General features: G+C 36.0%; 1 protein-coding gene across 1 annotated transcript in view; it reads right to left on the bottom strand.

Annotated features, from left to right (window-relative positions):
• The window catches only part of RSBN1L (round spermatid basic protein 1 like), a 66,894-nt gene that overhangs the window by 4,931 nt on the left and 39,990 nt on the right, over positions 1-21,973 (bottom strand). The window contains exons 3-6 of the mRNA XM_028117872.2: positions 18,229-18,869; positions 6,628-6,765; positions 4,951-5,093; positions 935-1,102 (exon numbers count right to left, since the gene is read on the bottom strand). Coding sequence (XP_027973673.2) covers positions 935-1,102; positions 4,951-5,093; positions 6,628-6,765; positions 18,229-18,869 — 1,090 coding nt within the window. The remainder of the gene's footprint in view (positions 1-934; positions 1,103-4,950; positions 5,094-6,627; positions 6,766-18,228; positions 18,870-21,973) is intronic.

The raw sequence follows: 21,973 nt of genomic DNA, 5'->3' as shown, positions 1-21,973 counted from the left end.
CTAAAGATGAAACTACTACATAAAAATTAAGAAGTAAATATGGGGAGAAGAGTACTTTCTTCTAATGAAGACATATATAACTGCAGTTATATCTAAAATTCCTAAGTAACCCTTAATAAATTAAGATACCTTCATTTAGAAAAGTGCTAATAAACTATTATCACTATTTGTGGGAGTTAATAGTGTCTTTAAATATAGTTCTAAAAAAAATTCCCAAATTCTTCAATTAATTAGCAATATACACATTTTTACAGAAGATGCTCAAAAATGGATTTTGAAATGAAATTCCAAGCAACATAAATTCAAAAAAAAAAAAGAAAGAAAGAAAAAAAATCATACCAAGGCAAATCAAAGAAATTTTTAAAAACCAGTGATAAAGGGGGGCCTGGGTGGCTCAGTCGTTAAGCATCTGCCTTCAGCTCAGGTCATGATCCCAGGGTCCTGGAATGGAGCCCCGCATCAGGCTCCCTGCTCAGCAGGAAGCCTGCTTCTCCCTCTCCCCCTCCCCCCTTGCTGTCTCTAAGTGAATAAATAAAATCTTCAAAAAAACCCCAAAAAACCCAGAAACAGTGATAAAATCTAAACCTTAGGGCTCCGGGGTGGCTCAGTCAGTTAAGCGTCTGCCTTCGGCTCAGGACATGATCCCAGGGTCCAGGGATTGAGTCCCACATCGGGCTCCATGCTCAGCAGGGAGCCTGCTTCTCCCTCTCCAGTCAAACCCAAAAGAGTAAGACTACATTCTAACAACTGAAAATCTTTAGTGCAATTATACAATTAGGATATCCAAATACTGTGAAAAATGCAACTTAACTTTCCTTACAGTAAGGAGAATTATTGAGAAACTTCCCAAGAAAAATTTTAGAAGCCAAGAAAACCTATCATTAAAATAGCAGTAGCTCAAAATTAAACAAAAAAAGCAGTAGTTAATACATACCACTCTCCACAGTGCACAGCTTTCAACACTCCGACAGCAGCTGTAGTCTGTCGTTCAAAACCTTGTCCTATATGATCTGCATGGGCTCTTGTTCTGTCTTCAAAGAGCATCTCACGGGGCTCACTGGTTCGAGGTAGGTACTGCAGGTTTTTTATTTCATTGGTAGTTCTGTTAAAATAAAATTACATATATATAATATAAAGTGGAGGGGGGGAGAGGCAGGCCTATGTATTAAGGTTTAATTGCCTTCAAACATTTGTATTGATGTACTGAGGCTTAATTGCCATGAAGCATTTAGTAATCACATAATTCAGACAGAAGGAAATTTTAAATCACCTGCTCCCAAATCAGGTTCTATTTTTAAAATGAACAAGTACAAACAAAAACAGATACATAATCCCCTCCTTTTTCTAACATACCCTTCACAAAAGTGGCAGCTGTAGTGTGGACAGACTACTAAATTACAGATGGTGTGGTTTACCCAAAAGTTCCCCTGTCCAGAACCTTTACCTGAGGTTTGTTTGGGTCTTATCTGCAGAACCATGCCCCCACTCAAGTCACATGGCTAACGTAAGATATGTATCTGGAACAAACAGGTAACTTTAAAAATGGATTAATTAATATTTAGAGAATACCTATTATATACCAGGTCCTATCTAGGCACTGCAGCTAGTGAACAAGATAATGAAAATAACAGACAAGTCCCCCACTTTCATGAGAGTTCATACTCCAGTGAGAAAGAGACCAACAAAGAAATAGCAAAAAAACACCAAATAATAACTGCTTCCACAAAACACGCAGGACTTATTGGAGGCAGAAAGAAAACCTTAGCTCTCTCTTGAAGGACAACCACCTGCCACTGGCACTGTCTCCAAGCTACTGCTCACCTAGATACGCACACACAAGCTGCTACTTAGCTCATTCAATGCAAACCCCTGTGTAGTTCTGCTGCAGGGAAGTGAGGGAGAGTTTCTTTGGGACTCATCATCTTATCTTTCTGTAGAGTCTTCTGTTGCTTTCAGAGACAATTCCAGATTGCCCCCACAATTTTCTCCTCTCATCCTCATCTAAACCCCTAGAATCGCCCTTTCTTACTAGTTCTCTAATTTCCCACCCTCAATCTCTACTACTTAGTGCTCTCTGTGCACTCCTGTATTACAGTTGTATTACACACTCGCACACACAGGTGATGCTACAACATACTTTTTTTGCCCTTTGTGACTGACGTTCTATAGGTGTCAGAAAGCTAGATGATGACCTTAATTCCTGTGGAAAGCTAACAGACTTTCAAGCCTATAACTTTGGTCTCATTAACACCACTTTTTTTTAACTTTATTTTATTATGTTATGTTAATCACCATACATTACATCATTAGTTTTTGATGTAGTCATTAACACCACATTCTAACGAATTAAGACTTTATATGAAGTGGGGCACCTGGGTGGCTCGGTCGGTTAGGCGGCTGCCTTCGGCTCAGGTCATGATCCTGGGGTCCTGGGATTGAGCCCCACGTCCGGCTCCCTGCTCAGCGAAGAGCCTGCTTCTCCCTCCCCCTCTGCCTGCCACTCTGCCTACTTCTGCTATCAAATAAATAAATAAAATCTTAAAAAAAAACTTTATATGAAGCATTTAGCACTGTGCCTTGGGCAGTGTTAGTAGTTGCTCAGACTACAATGTGATGTGAAGTCGCATTACATGTTTTCGAATCCCTGAAGTACATACAAGCAGATTCCTCAGAGGGCTGGTGAACTCCCTTATTAAATTACATGTAAAACTTTGTGAATATCTGTACTTGTTCTGGGGAGAGGCTTTCAGATCTCAAAATGATTTATAAATCCCAGTTAAGAACCACTGAGAAACACAACAATTTTATCACTTACTACCAACTTATAAATTAACTTGTAAAAATTTCATTCAACAAATATTAAGCAGCAGGCACTCTGTTTATGTGCTAGAGACACATTAAGTAACAAGTACAACATGGGCCCCTGTCCTCATGTAACCTACAGTTTACTCAGTGACCATTTTCCCTGGTTTTTAAGATTAATAATCACTGTAATTAATAATAAAACATCTTTATAGACCTAAAAAAAGGTATCTATCACCCACTCCATTCCCACCAATGTTAACTCTGTACATTTTTTCCATACTTTTCTGTGTTCACATAAATATACACTTAACACATGTTTATTTCTTTTCATACAACAGAATCATACTGGCCATATTACTCTATATTTTGCTCTTTTCAAATGTCATGAACAACCTCCCTGATCAACAGACATAAATAATTCATTTATTTAACTATTTCACCATATATTTTTTTAAGATTTTATTTTTTTAAGTAATCTCTACACCAAACGTGGGGCTCAAACTCACAACCCCAAGATCAAGAGTCACATGTTCCACCAACTGAGCCAGCTAGGAGCCCCAAAGGAATGGATATTGGGGTTTGGGGGTTGTCTTTTTTTTTTTTAAAGATTTTATTTCACCATATTCTTAATAGGAATGTACCAAAATGAATTCAACCATTCCACTGTTAATGGGCATTCAGACCATTTTAAACTCTTTTTCTCACTCCAAATAATGCTGCAATTAATATTCTTATACATTTACCTTTAGTGCTTTCATTTCTTAGGACAGATTCCCAAAAGTGGTAGTGCTGGATCAAAGAGTGTATGAATGAATGTGTATATATATGTATAACATATATATATGTTAAACTTCATGAGCTATTGTTAAATTACTTTTACAGAATGATTACAGCAGCTCACCTTTCTACCAATAATATATAAATGATCCTGTTTCCTCACATACCTACGAGTCTATATTATTGTTCTACTTTTTTTGCCAATGTAATAGGTAAAAATAGTATCTCATAATTCTTTTAATATAACTGGCTGAGGCCTATTTTTCTACTGGGATATGTTATATTTTTCTTATCAATTTGGGAATGCTCTATGTATATTAACTTTAGTCTGTCACATGTTACAAAATGTTTTAGTTAAGTGTATCATAGTTCTGAACTTTTTTAACTTTTCTTTCATAAACAGTATTGTCATTACATATTTTTATATTGCTTAGAAAGGTCTCTCCTAGGTTTAAAAACTTTATTTTTTTTTTTTGGAAAGTTCTTTACAGTTTGTATATATTTTATTTTATTTTTTATTGTTATGTTAATCACCATATATTACATCATTAGTTAAAAACTTTATTCTTGTATTTTAATTTTTTTATCTATTATGTTCAAATCTCTAACTTACTTCTTATATGAGATAGGGGCGATGGCTTTGTTTTCTTTCAAATGGAATTCAATTATGTCACCCTTACTCATTAAATAAATCTTCCTTTTCCCATCTATCTCATACATTAAGTTCTCAATATACTTTGATCTATCTGGGTACTCTACTCTACTCCAGTGATCTTTTTGAGCTTTATAATAACTTTTAGTATCTAGTAACACAAGGCCCCCCTCACGTATCTTCTCTTTCACAGTTTTCTTGGCTATTTGTTGACTTTACTTATTCTTCCTTCTAAACTTTAAAATCATTAAATCCAGTGCTGGAAGTGTGAGTTCAACTAAAATGCTAAAAATTTCAAAGGACTATCATTTTTATCCAATCTGGAACATAGTAGGGTTTTTGATTTGTTTCAGTATTATTTTATACCCTCCAGAAGATGTTTACATTTTCTTAATATGGGTTCTGAATATTTTTTATTAAATTTATTCTAAAAGTTTACAATGTCTTTGTTGTGAAGGACATTTTTTCCACTCCTAATTACAATTTATTTTCATTTGCCCACATTTTTCAAGCCTTATTTATATTTGATATTTTATAAAAAATTTCATTAGCATGTGTAGCCATTTTTGAATTCACATTCCAAGTATGCTCTAAACGTTCCCTTTCTTCTTTCTCCAATTTTCAACACACACACACACACACACACACACACACACACACACACACACACCCAATATACATCTATCCCTGGCAATAAAAATTGGTATTCAACATACCTTTTCCTTTTGAAAGGTGACTTTGGCATATCAGCCACAGGGATCATCTGTTCTCCTGGGCGTACCCACATGATGGGACCATCATCACTGTCTTTTCGACTCTCTAATTTTAGACTAGATAGGGTCCCCCATGGCAGTGTACACTAGAGGGAAATAATTACATAGAAACCAATTATTTTCAAAATCCATCTTCAAAAATACATTAAATACTGCCCCCTTGACAAACTTTCATATATCCTTTAATACTTATACATTTGAAATACAAACCTACATTGAATATATTCCTATGTAGGCATATATTTTCCTTCAAAAATAGGATTTCAAACACACCAAGAGTAATTATGCTTGGATGACTCCCTCCTTTTAACCCTGCCAGAAATATGATTCACTATATTCATCATTTGTTATTCCTCCTTCTACCAAATATAAGGGTCAATATGATGTCAATAAGTTGGCAAAATAAGCAAGTGTTCTCCATGAGAATCTATAAAAATGAACAATTTGTTTTAAAAAACAAATCTCAAAAAAATGGATACCTCTTTCATTAGCTATAATGAAAACAAAACAAAAAGGAAAACCAAATCAAAATAAAAATTTATTTCTGTTTAGTAGTTTCTTAAAGAGGTTGCTGGTCTAAAAGCAACTCTTCTTTAAAAAAAAAAAGAGAAATGTCTAAGGGCCATTGTCCATGGAAGAGTGAGAATGGTTATTTTAAAAAACCATTCATCCCATCGCCTTTTAAGAAAGGATAGAACTGTCACATGAAATTTCTCCTAAAAGAATGCATTTAGCTCATTTGTCTTTAAAATTAAAATCTGAAACATAAATATTTAAATAATGGTATTTTTAAAATACCACTCAAAATAAATGCAAGCAAATTCCGTAATGTCACTAGTTGGGAAAAAGAAAAGTAACAAAAGGTTTAAAAGGAACAAAAAAGGAAATGAAAGGGGAATGGACTGGAGTGAAAAAGTTAGAAAAAGTTAGAAAATGGATCAAGAAGAAGTGAAAAAAGAATAGATCTATAACAGATTACATGGCAAATATTAGAGACAAATGGATTCTGTCACATTCTGACCTCTGAATTACTGATTAAATAACTACACAGCTCAGAAATTTCTCTCTCAATGGGATAGCCCCAGCAGCCCACAAGAAGAAATATTTTCTAGAATGCACAGATTACTGAAAAAATAAAAAGAATTTGGCTAGAGATCATTTAAAGAATTCAAAGGGGCCTTAAAGCTACATAGCCTAAATGCAATGTTTCATGGATGCGGAAACTGAAGTCCAGAAAGCTTAAATGGCTTGCCCAACCCAGTGAGGTAGAGCCAAGATTGAAATACAGATGTACAATTTCCCAGCCAGTTTTCCACAACGCCAAATTGCCATTCTTTTATCCTAAACATTTAATTTAGTAGGCATCCTTCCTGTACTTCTTAAATCCTCTGATACTCAGTTTATAAAAAGTTAATAAACAGATAGAACCTAATTTCCTAAGGTGGCAGCAACAAGCGCTATTTTTTGGTTCACCACTTAGCTCTGCCATTATGATTAATAGCTGAGTCACATGCACACACACTATACAAGAATTATATTTCTGAAACAACTATGATTTGGTCACCCACAGCATGAAAGTGACACCCACAATTTAGACTGCTTGATATTGTTTTCTCTTACTTTTAAAAATGGTGAATCTTCCAACATGTCAAGGAATTCAGGGAAGTAATCTCCCACCTCTTCATCAACTGCTCCCACCAAGCTGATCTGTCGCATTGGGCCAGCTCTGTAAGTACCGTGAGAATATGTTCTTTTTACCTGAAGGATATGGATTTAATTAAAGGTTATAAATAAGATAATGCTTGCTATCATTGTGTAACACCAAATTATATTGTCTGAGAATATTAGAACATAATGTGAGGTAAGCAAATCAAAACAAAAAGGTCTTTACAAACAGTAAAAAAATAAAATAAAAAATAAGGCATAAAAAAAAAATCCATACCAGAGCAAGCTATTGTACCTTCTCTACCTTTTCCTATACACTGCTTATGAGAACAGAGGTAAGATAACAGTATAATTCTAGATAGCAGACTATAACTTCTCCTTATAATACAGCTTATTATTTGATCTATAAGGCCAATGAAATTTACAGTCAAAGGTTCATATACCTACATTTTCCTATCTTTTTATCAGAATTTCTAAAAGTAGACTGCCTGAAACGTTACATTTAACCATTACCAGTGGTTTGTATGTCTGAAAGGCCACCAGGAATGATCTTCCCTTCTAGATCATACCATATTAATTAGAATCCAGTTTATATTTCTATGATTAACTATGAGAAAAACAATTAGAGATTGAGAATCAGGAGTGCTAGGTCCCAACTCTACCTTTACTATCTACCAGCTATGTGACCTTCAGAAATCACACAAATTCCTTGTATTTTAGTTTCCTTAAGTGGGATGATTTTACCTCAGACTGCTGAAGGAAATTTAATAATTACATAAAACTATAAAGCTACCCGCACAATGCTCGCAGGGTCACATTCAAGTATCAACTGAAATAAAACCACCTGCACCTCAAGAATCTTGATACATGGGTAGGGGCGCCTGGGTGGCTCAGTCGTTAAGTGTCTGCCTTCGGCTCAGGTCATGATCCCAGGGTCCTGGAATTGAGCCCCGCATTGGGCTCCCTGCTCCTCCCTCCCCCACTCCCCGTGCTTGTGTTCCCTCTCTTGCTGTGTCTCTCTCTAATAAATAAATAAAATCTTAAAAAAAAAAAAATCTTGATACATGGGGGCACCTGGGTGGCTCTGTAAGTTAAGCATCTGACTCTTGATTTTGGTTCAGGTCATGAGCTCAGGGCCATGAGATCAAGCCCCACGTGAAACTCTGCACTGGGCGTGGAGCCTGCTTAATTAAGATTCTCTCCCTCTCCCTCCGCCCCTCCCCACCCACTTAAAAAAAAAAAAAGAACCTTGATACCTGAATTCTGGCAAGGACATTTAAATCCTGCAAAGAAATCTATGCCTTTTCATACCCTAATGTTAGGAAACAAGAATCTTTATAAAGCAAAACAACTTCCTTTCATGGGGTGCCTGGGTGGCTCAGTAGGTTAAGCATCCAACTCTTAATCTTGGCTCAGGTCATGATCTCAGGGACATGAGATCGAACCCGAGTGGGGCTTCATGCTCAGCGGGGAATCTAGTTGAGATTCTCTCCCTCTCTCTCTCTGCCCCTCCCCCTTCACGTGTGTGGCATGCACTTTCTCTCTCCAAAATAAACAAATCTTAAAAAATACATTGTAATACAACTTTTACTTATATACCATTTAACCCAACTTTCTAGTTTAATAACCCAATATTCAAACATTCACTAAGTCAGTCGGAATCATTAATTTAATGTTTTAAACATGGCAAATTACATAAAACAATGCAATCAAATTAAAAAACACGTATCTCTTGAGAAAATATACAGATGGCACTTAAACAGTTAAAACAAAATATAAGAATACAATCCACACACCTTTCAGAAAAATAGAAATAGTTCTTGATTTAGGTGACACGTACTTTATTAAATACTATATAACAAATATCCCCTATTACATGGAATGAAATTAAATCTACACTATCATAAGATTAAAAAGCCTCAATTCTCCAAAAACCATCTATCCAACTATTACACTCAAGGGCAATGGGACAGGGGAGGAAAAAGATAAGGGTTTAAAGAATCTCTAGATAGCCAAATAAATGCCTTAAGACCATGACTCATAAAAGGGTCTCTTCTGACACGTGTTTCTACATTAGGCACAATTCTCACTAACCTCTAAAATCATAAAGGATAAGAAACTACAAATTTGAAGGGGGATGAGTAGCAGGAAGCAAGCATACATAGCTGCAGCTCCCCTAGGATGTCAGTATTATAGCATCATAATGACAAACCTAGATTGAAAAAGGATATCTTCACTAAAATCTTGGTACCCAAAACTAAAGACTTCCATTATCTAGAAAAATCACCTATCTCGAAAACCTCACATCATGATAATACTGGACATGAAATTACTGTATTTGCTTTTTTTCACTTCAGTAAGCATTAATCAAACCATCAGTTTTCTGATGCAGTTAAAAAAAATTACTAGAAAATATCAAAACATGTCACAAAGTGCTTTAAAACATATCCTATATGCTTCCTAAAAGAAAAATGCATTGTTACAAAGAGTACACGTATTTTTCCTCCCAATTTAGATATAGCTCTTTCAAAAGACAACACAGTAAAAGATAGAAACAATACTTATTTATATATTCGCAAATATTTATATTTCAATAGTTCACATTTAAATAGTGCCTGTTAGACCAGACAGATAGATTTTAATCTAAATCTCCTCCCTACAGCTTCTCCCCTTGCCATCCCCAGCCCTGGCAAAAAACCTACCAATATTATGACCGCATGTTTACCTTTCCCCTCATATATTCTCTATAAATGTTACAGAAGGAAAGATAAAAACAGTCAATAGGAGACTTCTTGTACCCACTGCCAGTAAGTGCCAATAACAAAATCTCAGAAATATTGGTTAACAAGAAAGAAATGAACTGTTTAATTAAATTATATTTAAACTAAAATCCTAGGGGTGGCCCGGGGGCTCAGTCAGTTGAGCGTCTGCCTTCGGCTCAGGACACGATCCCAGGGTCCTGGGGCTGAGCCCCTGCATGGCCGCCCCCACTCCACTCAGTGGGGCGTGTGCCTCTCCCTCTGTCCCGGCCCCCCACTCATGCTTGTACTCTCTCTCTCTGAAATATCTTTAAAAAATAAACTAAAATCCTATTCATTACTCGTTACATGAAAAGTAATCTTTAAAACAAACAAACAAAAGACCTTATGATTCTGAGGTCAGCCTGCTATAAAAAGAATAAAGTAGCTTTTCTGACAGGGAATCACTGCCAAAAATAAATCTGTTAGACTTAAAACTGTTTTATGTATAAAAATTGCTACAACAAGGGAAGAAGCGAATATGGTAGTAAGTAATTCAAAAAAACCACGAATGACTCACTCGAAACGACTTGCTGTTTCCGCAAATATGTTTCCTTATATGGCAGCCCCTGAAAAGAGGATTCTATATAGTCCACTAAGCTTGGGAAACTCGTCTGTTTGGGAGGTTTACCACACACACTATTACTGACGTTTCTGAGAGGTCTTAAATGGTAAACATAACTTATTTGGCTCAGTATTACACAAAGCATTCCGACTTCAAAACCTGTTTTTCTTATAGTTGTTTTAGCATACCTATCAACATCTCAAGACATTAAAAGTTCCACAGAATAATAGTGAACCATAATAAATACAGAAGATATTACAGATGTTCCTACCTAGCATCAGCATCAATCTGAAGAAAATACAAAAACAGGACAGTTATCAGAACAAAAATTGAGGGGGTGAGGGCAATTCTGGGTGTTTTGTGGGGAGGGGTAAAGGTGAAGGAAAGTCTTATCTTAAAAAACAAGGTTTAGCTCATCACGTTTCTTTCTGAGGCAATCTAAAATCTAACATAAAGGAGTGTGCCACCAGAGGGAGCCATTTCCCATCACATCTGGCATATCCTTCCAAATCAAAATATAATAGGTAATGACATTTAGTCAACATTCTATTTCAAAAATATCCATATAATTTCAACTAAAATAAGGATGAAAGTGTTATTATTCATTTTAAAATCAGTACAATAAAGGAAAAAGTCCCCTTTCTCAATTAGAGCATCTGGTACCAGCCACAGTAATATTTTGTACAGATCAGTTCATAAGCTTTCAAGGAAGATGTGACAGGCACAAATGGTCAAAATGAGAATTTAGTACAAAGGTAGCCAATGGTTCAAAGATGGCATACCAAATGATCTTTATTGCCTAGCACAGTGAATGATTCTAGCAAGAAGTTAATTCTCCCTTCATTTTGCAGAGGGACAAAGCTTAACAGATCAGATCAGATTTAATAACTGTTTCACTATTAAGATATTAGCCACTTAGTCATGAGTTAACACCTTGACTTAAGTTACCTGATACAAACAACTTAGAACCAGGATAAAATAAAAACAAGATTTAGAGTTTGGGGGAGGGGAAAGGGTGATGAGAAGACAACTGCTCCATTTTCATATTCTTACAGCTCTAACTACAGGGTTCAGAGTATATGCTGCTTAAATACTGAGTGACAAGAAAGAAATCTTATTTATTCCTTGACAGACAAAACTCCTATCTTACTTGCCTTTTTGTTTCCCTACTATCAAATGAATATTTGAACCATGTGGAGATGGTAGAAAAATTAGAACAAATGTGGAGGTTGCAAATAGCCAAAAATTCTTCTCAAGTATGTATGTTCACTTTTGAGCAACATGACTGCACCAGTCCTATCATCATGAAGTGAATGTGGTTTTGGCCTTTTCACTTCCTTTGGCCAATGGACATTAGCAAACACAGCACAAGCAGAGGTTTGTGCACTGGGGATTGCCTTCTTTCTGCTCTGTGGAACCCTACAACAAGCATCATGTGTTAGGGGCTCAGGCTAACCCGCTACATGATGAGAGAAATGTGATCATCACTCCAGGTGACACTGCACCAACCACCAGACATACAAGCAAGATCTCCCAAGACCAACTGACCTGCCAACCATCAGCCATGTAAATGAGGCCACCCAGCCCCAGACAAGATGACAAAGACCATAAGAACTCTCCAGACAGCCCAAAGAACTGTGAGAAATCACTTTAAGCCATTACATTTTCAGGGTTTTGTTTTCTACAGCAAAAGAACGGATATAGATAGGTCATGAACTTACAATAAAAATCCGGGTATGTTTCTATTCTCAAAGACTTTTATCATATAGTTTGACTGACACTGTGACTCAGAGCCACAACTTAGAGACATGACATGACCTATTAAAACAATATATAATTTCACATGGCCTTTAAATTTTTCAGGCAACTTGCAAGGATACAGATGAAGACAGAAAACATTATTATACAAGTAAAAAGAATTCCATAACCAAAAGAATTCAAAGGCTACGATGTCTTGATCCTCTGTCACTGCTGTGTGTGTGTGTGTGTGTGTGTGTACTGTTGTACACACATGTACACACATATCCACCAAAAAAACCTCAAATTAACATGTTTTAAGGATAAAGGCTAAACAGGTGCAGAAATGAGTTTTTGTGACAACTACAGAGTATTTATTACAAAGATACACACTATCACTATAAAAATCATAGAAATAGCTACATAATTTGTCATCTTTTAGTTTCCACAGAACTGAGGGCAAATGAATTTTGGTTAAATTTTGGTTGCTCATATTTTAATTAGGAAGGAAGGAAGGAAGGAAGGAAAGAGGGAAGGAAGGAAGGAAGGAAGGAAGGAAGGAAGGAAGGAAGGAAGGAAGGAAGGAAAGGAGGAAACAAACTAATCTCATGAGGATGGACTTAGTTTGGGTTCCACAAGCCACTGATGGTCAGGGCCACCAGGTTGCATTATCAAGAGTTGTAGTAACAATTTATGTCATCATATACAGTGGCCCTGCTGGTGGTATTAATTCTTTGGGTCTGATCTAAACTTGGGCATATGAGGACCTGTTTTAAAGTTGAAATTAATGAGGTTTTATTTATATTTCAAGCTTCAATATTTACACAGAGTACAATATTAGAATGCAAGAAAATAAAAAACTAATTATATAATGTATGGTGATTAACATAATAAAAAAATGCAAGAAAACACAGAACATATATTTTAAATTATTATATATACTATTTTACCCACTAAAAAATAGTGCTAATTCATTACACAGATACTCATTATCATTATGAATTTCTTTAATGCTGCTAAATGTATTTTCTAAACTAAGATTAAATAAAAACAACAAAGGTCAGTTTTTTGTTTTTTTTTAAAGATTTTATTTATTTGACAGAAAGAGACAAAGCGAGAGAGAAACACAAGCGGGGGAGTGGGAGAGGGAGAAGCAGGCTTCCCGCGGAGCAGGGAGCCCGATGCGGGGCTCGATCCCAGGACCCTGGGATCATGACCTGAGACGAAGGCAGATGCTTAATGACTGAGCCACCCAGGTGCCAAACAAAGGTCAGATTTGTACCCTTCTCTATCAACTCATTCAATTATCTCTTCTCATATGTTTCTAGATCTTTTGAATACTGCTTTTCAGACTGGTTTTGATTAGATCAAAGGTTTGTAAGAATATAAAATGTAGAAAGGGGAATTAAAGGGTAGTTACTGGATTACAAAATTTTATTTTATTTAAGATTTTATTTATTTGACAGAGAGAGACACAGCGAGAGAGGGAACACAGCAGGAGGAGTGGGAGAGGGAGAAGCAGGCTTCCTGCTGAGCAGGGAGCCTGATGTGGGGCTCGATCCCAGGACCCTGGGATCATGACCTGAGCTGAAGGCAGGCGCTTAACAACTGAGCCACCCAGGCAGCCCTGGATTACAAAATTTTTAAATTCAAAACTTCTCTACAGCTCTGCTTTCCTCTGCTCTGTAAAAAGCATTCTTTCTCATATAGAGCAGGTTCTACTGAACCTAACCCCTCAAACTTTGTTCAGAAGAAGTCATGACCAAATCATCAAGCTGGAACATGAATTTGGCTTTATTTCCCACAACTTGTCTTTGTTATGGTTGATATTAAGTGAAACTACATTCCAATACTGATACCTCCTTTCCTTCCTCCCCTAGAAAACTAACACACAATTAGTTCAGTTAACGTTACCTCAACCAATTCTTTTGGTGAAGACAAATTCACATAGCATTATGTAAGCTAATTCATTTAACATCACCTATAAAATACAGAGCTTCACTATGTGATTCTACTAACAAGTGTGCACGATGCACAATAATACCATGGATAAGGGGGGAAAGGATGCTGGAAGAGAAATAAGGTACAAGATACACTTTCAATTTCTCAAGATGAGTGTCAATGTCATATTCTAAAAGTACTCAGGGGGCACCTGGGTGGCTCAGTCGGTTAAGCATCTACCTTCGGCTCAGGTCATGGTCCCGGGGTCCTGGGATCGAGCCCCACATCGGGCTCCCTGCTCTGTGGGAAGCCTGCTTCTCCCTCTCCCATTCCCCCTGCTTGTGTTCCCTCTCTCGCTGTCTCTGTCAAAAAAAAAAAAAAAAAAAAAATTAAAAGTACTCAGAGCTTCCAAGTTCTCAAAAAGAGTGATCAATAAAATGAAGTCCTCAAATACCTAGGAATAAATCTCAAAGGATGTGTAAGATCTATAGGATGAAAAAATTATATTATTGAGAGAAAATAAAAGACAAATGAAGGGAAATACCATGATCACAGACTGGAAGATTCAATATTGTAAAGACATCAATCCTACCCAAACTTGAACTTCAACTTCCATGTAATCCCAATCAATATCCTAAGCAGATTTTTCTGTGGAACCAGACAAACTAACTGTGAAGTTTATATGGAAATATAGAGAGCCAAGAAAATCTTAAAGAATAGCAAAACTGATACTTACTCTACTAGAGACCAAGTTTTATTATAAAGTTAAGACAATTAAGACAAATAATGAAATTAGAGGGAGTCCAGAAACACCATATATATGATTCAGATGATTCATGGCTAAGATGATATGACACTGTAATGTGGAATGGGTGTTTTCAATAAATGATCATGTCCACTGAGTACCTATATGGAAAAATATGAACCTTGAAGTTTGCCTCATACCATACACAAAACTCAACTCCAAAAGTACCGTAGATTTAAATGCGAAAGGTAAAACAATAAATAAAAGTTTCAAGAAGAAAACTTTAGAGAATACATTAATGACCTGGGGTAGGCAAAGATTTCTTAAACAGGACACAAAAAGCACTAATCGTAAATGGGAAAAAAACTTACACGAGATCACATTAAACTTGAGACCTTCTAGTCATCAAAAGACACTCTTAAGAGTAAAAAGGCAAGCCACTCAATGAGAGGGCGTATTTGCAATACATATATCTGACAAGATTCTTATCCACAGTATATTAAGAAGCCCAACAAACCAATTAAAAAGAAAAGCCAATAGGAAAATGTACAAAAGAGTACACTAGCTAGTTTTAGAAAGAGGATATCCAATTGGACAATAATTACATAAAAAGGAGCTTGACTTCTTTAGTCATCAGGGACGTGCAAATTAAAACCACAATGAGATGCTACTACACAGCCACCAGAATGGCTAAAATGAAAAAGACAGACACTACTAAGTGTAGCCTAAGATGTGTACCACTGCTGGTGGGAATGTAAATTGGTACAATAACTTCTGGAAAACCTGTAGTAGCTAGTAAAGCTGAACATTTGTGTACTTTTTGATCCTGAAATTCCAATCTTATATACATACCCAATAGAAACACATATGTCCAATAAAACACATGTACAAAAATATTCACAGCACCCCTGTTGTAACCGCCACAAACTAGAAACAAATATCCATCCACAGTAAACAGAACAAATAAACTGTCGTTTATTCATACAACAGAATGCCATACAGCAACGAGAAAATAAACTTATTACATACAAGATGGATGAATCTCACAAACATAATGCTAAAGGAAGGAAGCCACATACAACAATTCACATACTATTTGATTCTATTATAAAAGTCCAAAAACAGGCAAAATTTATCTGTGGTATTTGAAGTCAGAAAGTGGTTACCTGGGTGTTTGTGTATGTACGGGTGGGGGGCACAAAGTTAGCGACAAAGAAGAGTTTGGAGGAAGCTCTACTAGTAATATTCTACTTCTTAAAATTATAATGTGTTCATTTAGTAAAGCTTCATTAAGCTATACATTTATAATGTGTGCATTCTGTGTATGTATACTTCAATAAAAAGTTTATTTAAAAAATCAGTTTAACTGGGGGCGCCTGGGTGGCTCAGTGGGTTAAGCATCTCCTTTCGGCTCAGATCATGATCCCAGGGTGCTGGGATCGAGCCCCACCACTGGGCTCCCTGCTCAGCGGGAAGCCTGCTTCTCCCTAGCCCTGTGCCCCTCCTCCCTGTGTTCTCTCTCTCTCTTTCTCTCTCTGTCAATAAATAAAATCTTTAAAAAAAAATCAGTTTAACAAAAGCTTCAAAAAGTTTATCTTTAAAAAAATTTTTAATTAAAAATGAAAAACAAAACTATCATATGATCCAGCAATTTCACTTCTGGGTATTTAACCAAACGAAATGAAGTCCTATCTTGAATAGATAGATGCACCCCCTATGTTTACTGCAGATCCCTTTCCCCCAGGTCCTGCCAGCCACCAATCTGCTGTCTGTTTCTATAGATTTACCTATTCTTGTTATTTCATATAAATGAAATCATACAATATGTGACCTTTTGCAACTAGCTTCTTTCACTCAACATGTTTTGAAGATTCATCCACACTATGTATCAGCATGTATCAGTATTTCATTCCTTTTTATGGCTCAATAATATCTCACTGTGTGCATGTATCATAATTTAGTCAATTCCTTATCAGTATATAAAGTATTTGTGGTAATTTTTGATCTTCAGTACTTGCTGAACTCCCTACCCTAAACTAACACACTCAAAAATCCTCATTCAGGGGCACCTGGGTGGCTCAGTCGTTAAGCGTCTGCCTTCAGCTCAGGTCATGGTCCCAGGGTCCTGGGATCGAGCCCGGCATCGGGCTCCCAGGAAGCCTGCTTCTCCCTCTCCCACTCCCCCTGCTTGTGTTTTCTCTCTCGCTGTGTCTCTCTCTGTCAAATAAATAAATAAAATCTTAAAAAAAAAAAAAAATCCTCATTCAGAAGCTAGCCTTCACCTATTCAACAAAATGGAAAGTTGTAATATTATATATCAAGTCAGTGTAACAACTCTCTTTGTATAACCTGTTAATATTCTATGAAATATTTCTAACCAACAGCCCTGTGAATTGAGTAATATTATCTTTATTTTGTATGTGAGGGAAGTCAGACACAGAGCTTAAGTAGCTGTCTAGTGTCACAGCTGGTAAACAACTAGACCAGGACGAGCTCCCTTCTCTTTCCGTCCACCGCATTATCAGAGCTCATCCAGCTACCCACACCAACCCAGTCACACTACAATGACTACACAAAAATTTGGAAGAGAGGTTCTCATGTTCAGGACAAGAAAAGCCTCAAGTTATAAACTGGTTTAGCATGTAAGTTAGTCCCTGTAATTCAGAAAGCATTTTCCCAAATTAAAAAGCTCTTTATAAATGGTTTAAAAAAATCATTCTCTGGAAGGATACCACAAATTAGATTAAGAGACAGCTTTTCCTGGGAAGAATGAAGAAATCAGAAATCAAAGTAAGTATGTGTGAATGTGACTGGACGTCCAGACTATCATTTAAGGTGGAGACTATAACTTAAACACATATCAAAAAAAGAAATATACTCAGAGTAAGTAAAACAGTTCTGGATGAAGACTAAGGAGATTGTGTTCTACTCCTGGTACTGCTGCCAACCTTAAAATAGAAGTTACTCCTATCTATGTTTGTTTGCATATCTGTAAAGTGAGAAAGGTTGGGATAGATGATCACTAAGATCCCTTTGAGACTACTTTTTTCCCTCCTTCCAAACTAGAATGATGTCAATTATTCCTTAGAAACTGGGAACTTTAGCACCCATAAATATGAAAATTGGCTGATCTCCTGGCCTAAGCAGTCCCTGATCTGAGAGTGGCAGCGGCCTTTTAGATGAGCCCACACTGACTTTCAAGAGCAAATGAACTTGATTCTGCCTCTGCTTTCTAAAATAATGTATATTCTACACCATAGAGAAGGGTAGGAAAATGAAGTTAGCTCAATAAATGCACTGCTACACTAATCTCACATAAATGCAGAATTAACTGACTCCTTTGTACCACAATATATTTAACAACTAACATTTACTCAGCACCCACTATCTGATGCATCCAGTGTTAAGCAATTTTAAGGCATAAAGCAAGAAGACTTTAGGTGATTTTTAGGTAAGAGAACTGCTTACGTGGGAAATACATGGCTAAATTCATCTCAGTTCTTTCATTTCCAAAATAAATACTTGCAAAAAAGGACAACAAAATCTTATTTCATTAATTATATTTAAGAAAAAAAGAGATTAAGTAGACTCTGAAATTCAAAATCTTACGTTCACATCAAGAAGGTAATTTATTCTTAATATTCCCAAGAGTTGTCATTATAGTCTTACCTTTTTATTTCAAACCTATAACAAAATGAAAAACTGAAACTTATCTAAAACACATAACTAAAAGTTAAAAAAAAAAAAAAAACTAACTAAAAACCTCTTACCTGAGCATGAAAATTGGACATAGTTGTCGTTTCTATATCCTTCTTTCCTAATATCTCCATTTTCACTGGCGAATTGGGAAAATTAAATGAAAAGTAGTCTAAAAAGTCAGGTAAATAAGTAGCTGCCCCATGAACAATACCCATTACATAGAAAGCTGCAGAGTTTTCATTTTCACTGAACACTAGATCCACAAACTCTTCGGCAAACCTCTCCATCTCCATAGGAGAAAGGTGGGAGAGTTCATTACTGTAGGCATGGATAACAGATGCACCTCCATTAGGCTGGTGCTCAATATGAATGAGCTGTCTGAACTCCAAAGTGTCCAACCTTTTGAGGTTATTCTGAACCCGTGGCTCCTTTAATGAGACAAATGGAAACTCACTATTCTCAGGAATTTTGGAATCATAGTTCTTGTTATCCAAACTCTTTCCACTGTAATCCTTTACGTTATCATTTAGGATGCCTTTGGCTTCTTGATCTTCAACATCAGATAGCAATCCTGAGCAGATGGTTTGAATAGATTTGCTATACATTTTTGGACGCTTCCGTTTTTCATTCTCTTTGTGTTTCTTCTTCTTTTTCTTCTTTACTTTTTTAATTTGTAAGTCTTCAGCATTTGTTTTTGGTTTCTCCTTCCCACCTGTTGGAAAAAAATTTCTTTAAAAACTCCGTACTTTAGTTACTTAAAAAAATCACACTTAAGGACCTGTCTTACAATAAATAAGCAAAGTTTACTCAGATTCAGGCTTATATTTGGGACTTGTTTCACACAGTATTGATAATCATAATTTAGTCTCTTTCCCTCTCCCTACACACACACACACACACATACATACACACACACACACACATACACACACACGAAGGTCTAGGACAAACTTACACCTATAGTGTGCAAGTACCATTCTGACATGTAACAGATTCTCAGTCAGTGTTTACTGAAGTAATGAATGGAAGTTTTAGAAAGCATAATCTTCAAATTTAAATGCAGAAAATCAGAAATGGGAAGGTGAACAGAGGTCAATATGAATAATGCCTTCCAGATGTTTTCCACTGATACATGTCATTTTTATGCATCTGAGTTCTTCAAAATTGCATTATGCGTCAAGACTTGTAAATCACAAAGGGAGAAAATGACTTGTATAATATAACAGCAACAAAATACACCAATTCCTTAGCTTTTTACCATATTTCCTCCTTAGTAAACTACTCTTGCATCTAAAATGGGCTATTTTAGAGGTCCACTGGAGTTTGCAAAGTTCCTGATGAAAACCCAGTAAGGCACCATAAAGACGACAGAATTAGAATAATTTCTCATGTCCTAAGCATAAATGATACCATGTACTAGTAAAGAGATGAATATAAAACTAAAAGATTTGGGGCAATGTAAGCTTATATATTAATGAGCTTCTGTAACTGAAGTCAGGTAGACTCTGCACCCAGAAATTTGGAACTCCAAAAAATAAGAGTAATCCACGGAGTCTATACAGCTATAGACTAAGTGTACATATAAACACGTAACATTATCACAATATATTTCTGTACAAGAAAAAAGGAGAAAGTAAACATCTTCACAAGAAAATATTATGCTTCCTAAGATAATATGAGAAAGCCATTAAGATAAGAGTTAAGGCATTCACTGTTTCCACCTGTTATTTCACTTTTATAGACAACCTGTTATGAATTAAATCTTCCCAATCGGCTTCCTTACCTCAATTTTTCCATATTCACGTGTCTTTTATTTCTATCTCCAGTGGGTGAGATGTCCTGCCTACTTTTCAAAAATAAGTCCTTCCCACCAATTCCAAAAACCCTTACAAAAATAGTTCCCTCTCCTCTTCTTTTGACCACACTTCTCATAAAGAACCCTCTATGCCAAGTGTCTTCCGTTTATCTTAGCATTCTTGTCCCTTAAATTCTAGGTCTGCTTCCAGTCTACTCAAATTTACTTTCCCAGAATGTTCAAATATCAAATCCAGTGATATTATTTCAAATCATTCTTCCTGATCTCTCCAAGGTTTAACAATTATCCAGTTCATCCTTGATTTTTTAATTCTTTATTAATTTTTGGTCTAACAGCTTCATGACCAGCATCCTGAATTCTGGAGCCAAATTAATCTTTCTATAAGTTTTATATATTGTTTGATCATATTCATCCCTTGAGTAAACCTCCTTCAAGGGTTCTCAATACCTACGAAATAAAATATAACCATTCCAGTATGGAATCCCAAGACAATGCTCTCAAGTACTTTATTCTCTGGTCAATCTGCATTACTTAAAATTTCTTATAAAACACTTAGTCCTGCCTTATCTTTCTACTACTTGCAAAGGCATTTCCTGTCCCTAAAATACTCCTGTCCTGACCTCTTTCTTACCTATTCTTTAAAAACAACTCATATCATTTCCTTCATTTTGCTTTCCCTCATTTCTCTAGTTGGAACTGGAATCACTTCATTCTAAATTCACAGTGATTTTTTTCACTCATAGGATACCTGTGTATCAGACGTCCTTCCACATATTGTATGAGTGAAACAAGTAATTTTTATATGATTTCAGAATGAAGTGATACTTTTCCCCTGTCATTGTAACCTTTGTGGCATTTAATATATCATTATAGATGAATATTTAATGAATCCATGAATGAAAAGATTTCACTCACCAACAAACTAATTGAGGTTTGTGTAATTTTTCCTTGTCCCCCTTTCAGCCGAAGTTTTCCACAATATAAATGCCACTAAATCCTAATCTTAGAAACAAACATAAAAATTTTCTCAAGTTGGGACGCCTGGGTGGCTCAGGTGGTTGAGCATCAGACTCTTGGTTTCAGCTGAGGTCGTGGTCTCAGGGTCATGATATCAAGCCCTGCAAAGGGCTCCACGCTCAAGCTTGGAGTCTGCTTGGGAATCTCTCTCCCTTTCCTTGCCCTTCCTGCTTGTGTGCACACTCTCTCTCTCTCTCAAATCAATAAATATTTTCTTAAAACAGAAAATTCTCTCAACTTGATGGCAATTCTAAAAAGGGGAAGTTTACTATTAATAGTAAACCATCACTTCTAAAAATTCATAAATAGGGGCGCTTGGGTGGCTCAGTCATTAAGCGTCTGCCTTCAGCTCAGGTCCTGATCCCAGTGTCCTGGGATCAAGCCCCACATCAGGCTCCCTCCTCAGGCGGAAGCCTGCTTCTCCCTCTCCCACTCCCCCTGCTTGTGTTCCCTCTCTCGCTGTGTCTCTCTCTGTCAAATAAATAAATATTTTTTAAAAAATAAAAAATAAAAAAATTCATAAATATGCAATGAAGACTGACTTGGTATAATCATGAAAAGCAAAAATAAAAGCCTTTCAACTTTATTGATTAAACAGGTTTGTAAAGTCATAAAATTCTCTGAGGAGTCTACTTAGAAGTAAATATATTAACAAATTCATACTTGCTACCTAGGATGAACTATCAAAACATGAGATTCAGGTTAATATCTTAAGAAAAAAATTAATGAAAAAAATTAATGAAAAAAATTAATAGGGAGGTAGTCAGAATAAAAGATAAAAGAGGTTTTATATGTAAGCAAAATCAAAATGTGTCAAGGAAAAAAGACAGCAGTGAATTAAAAAATATAACTTAAAGTTTAAAAGGCCTAAGTATAATAACTAAGTTGAAAATACATGTAAAATTACATAAGTTAAATGGATTGCCAAAATAAACAGAATTTCATTTGAATGAAAATATAAGCTTAATATCCTATTACATTTA

This window comes from Eumetopias jubatus, unplaced genomic scaffold (genome assembly GCF_037043125.1).
Source record: "Eumetopias jubatus isolate StellerSeaLion01/CBP00866 unplaced genomic scaffold, mEumJub1_p1.0 scaffold_14, whole genome shotgun sequence".
Classification (NCBI taxonomy): domain Eukaryota; kingdom Metazoa; phylum Chordata; class Mammalia; order Carnivora; family Otariidae; genus Eumetopias; species Eumetopias jubatus.
Note: the sequence above shows the minus strand (reverse complement) of the source record. Positions and strands in the feature narration are given on the sequence as shown.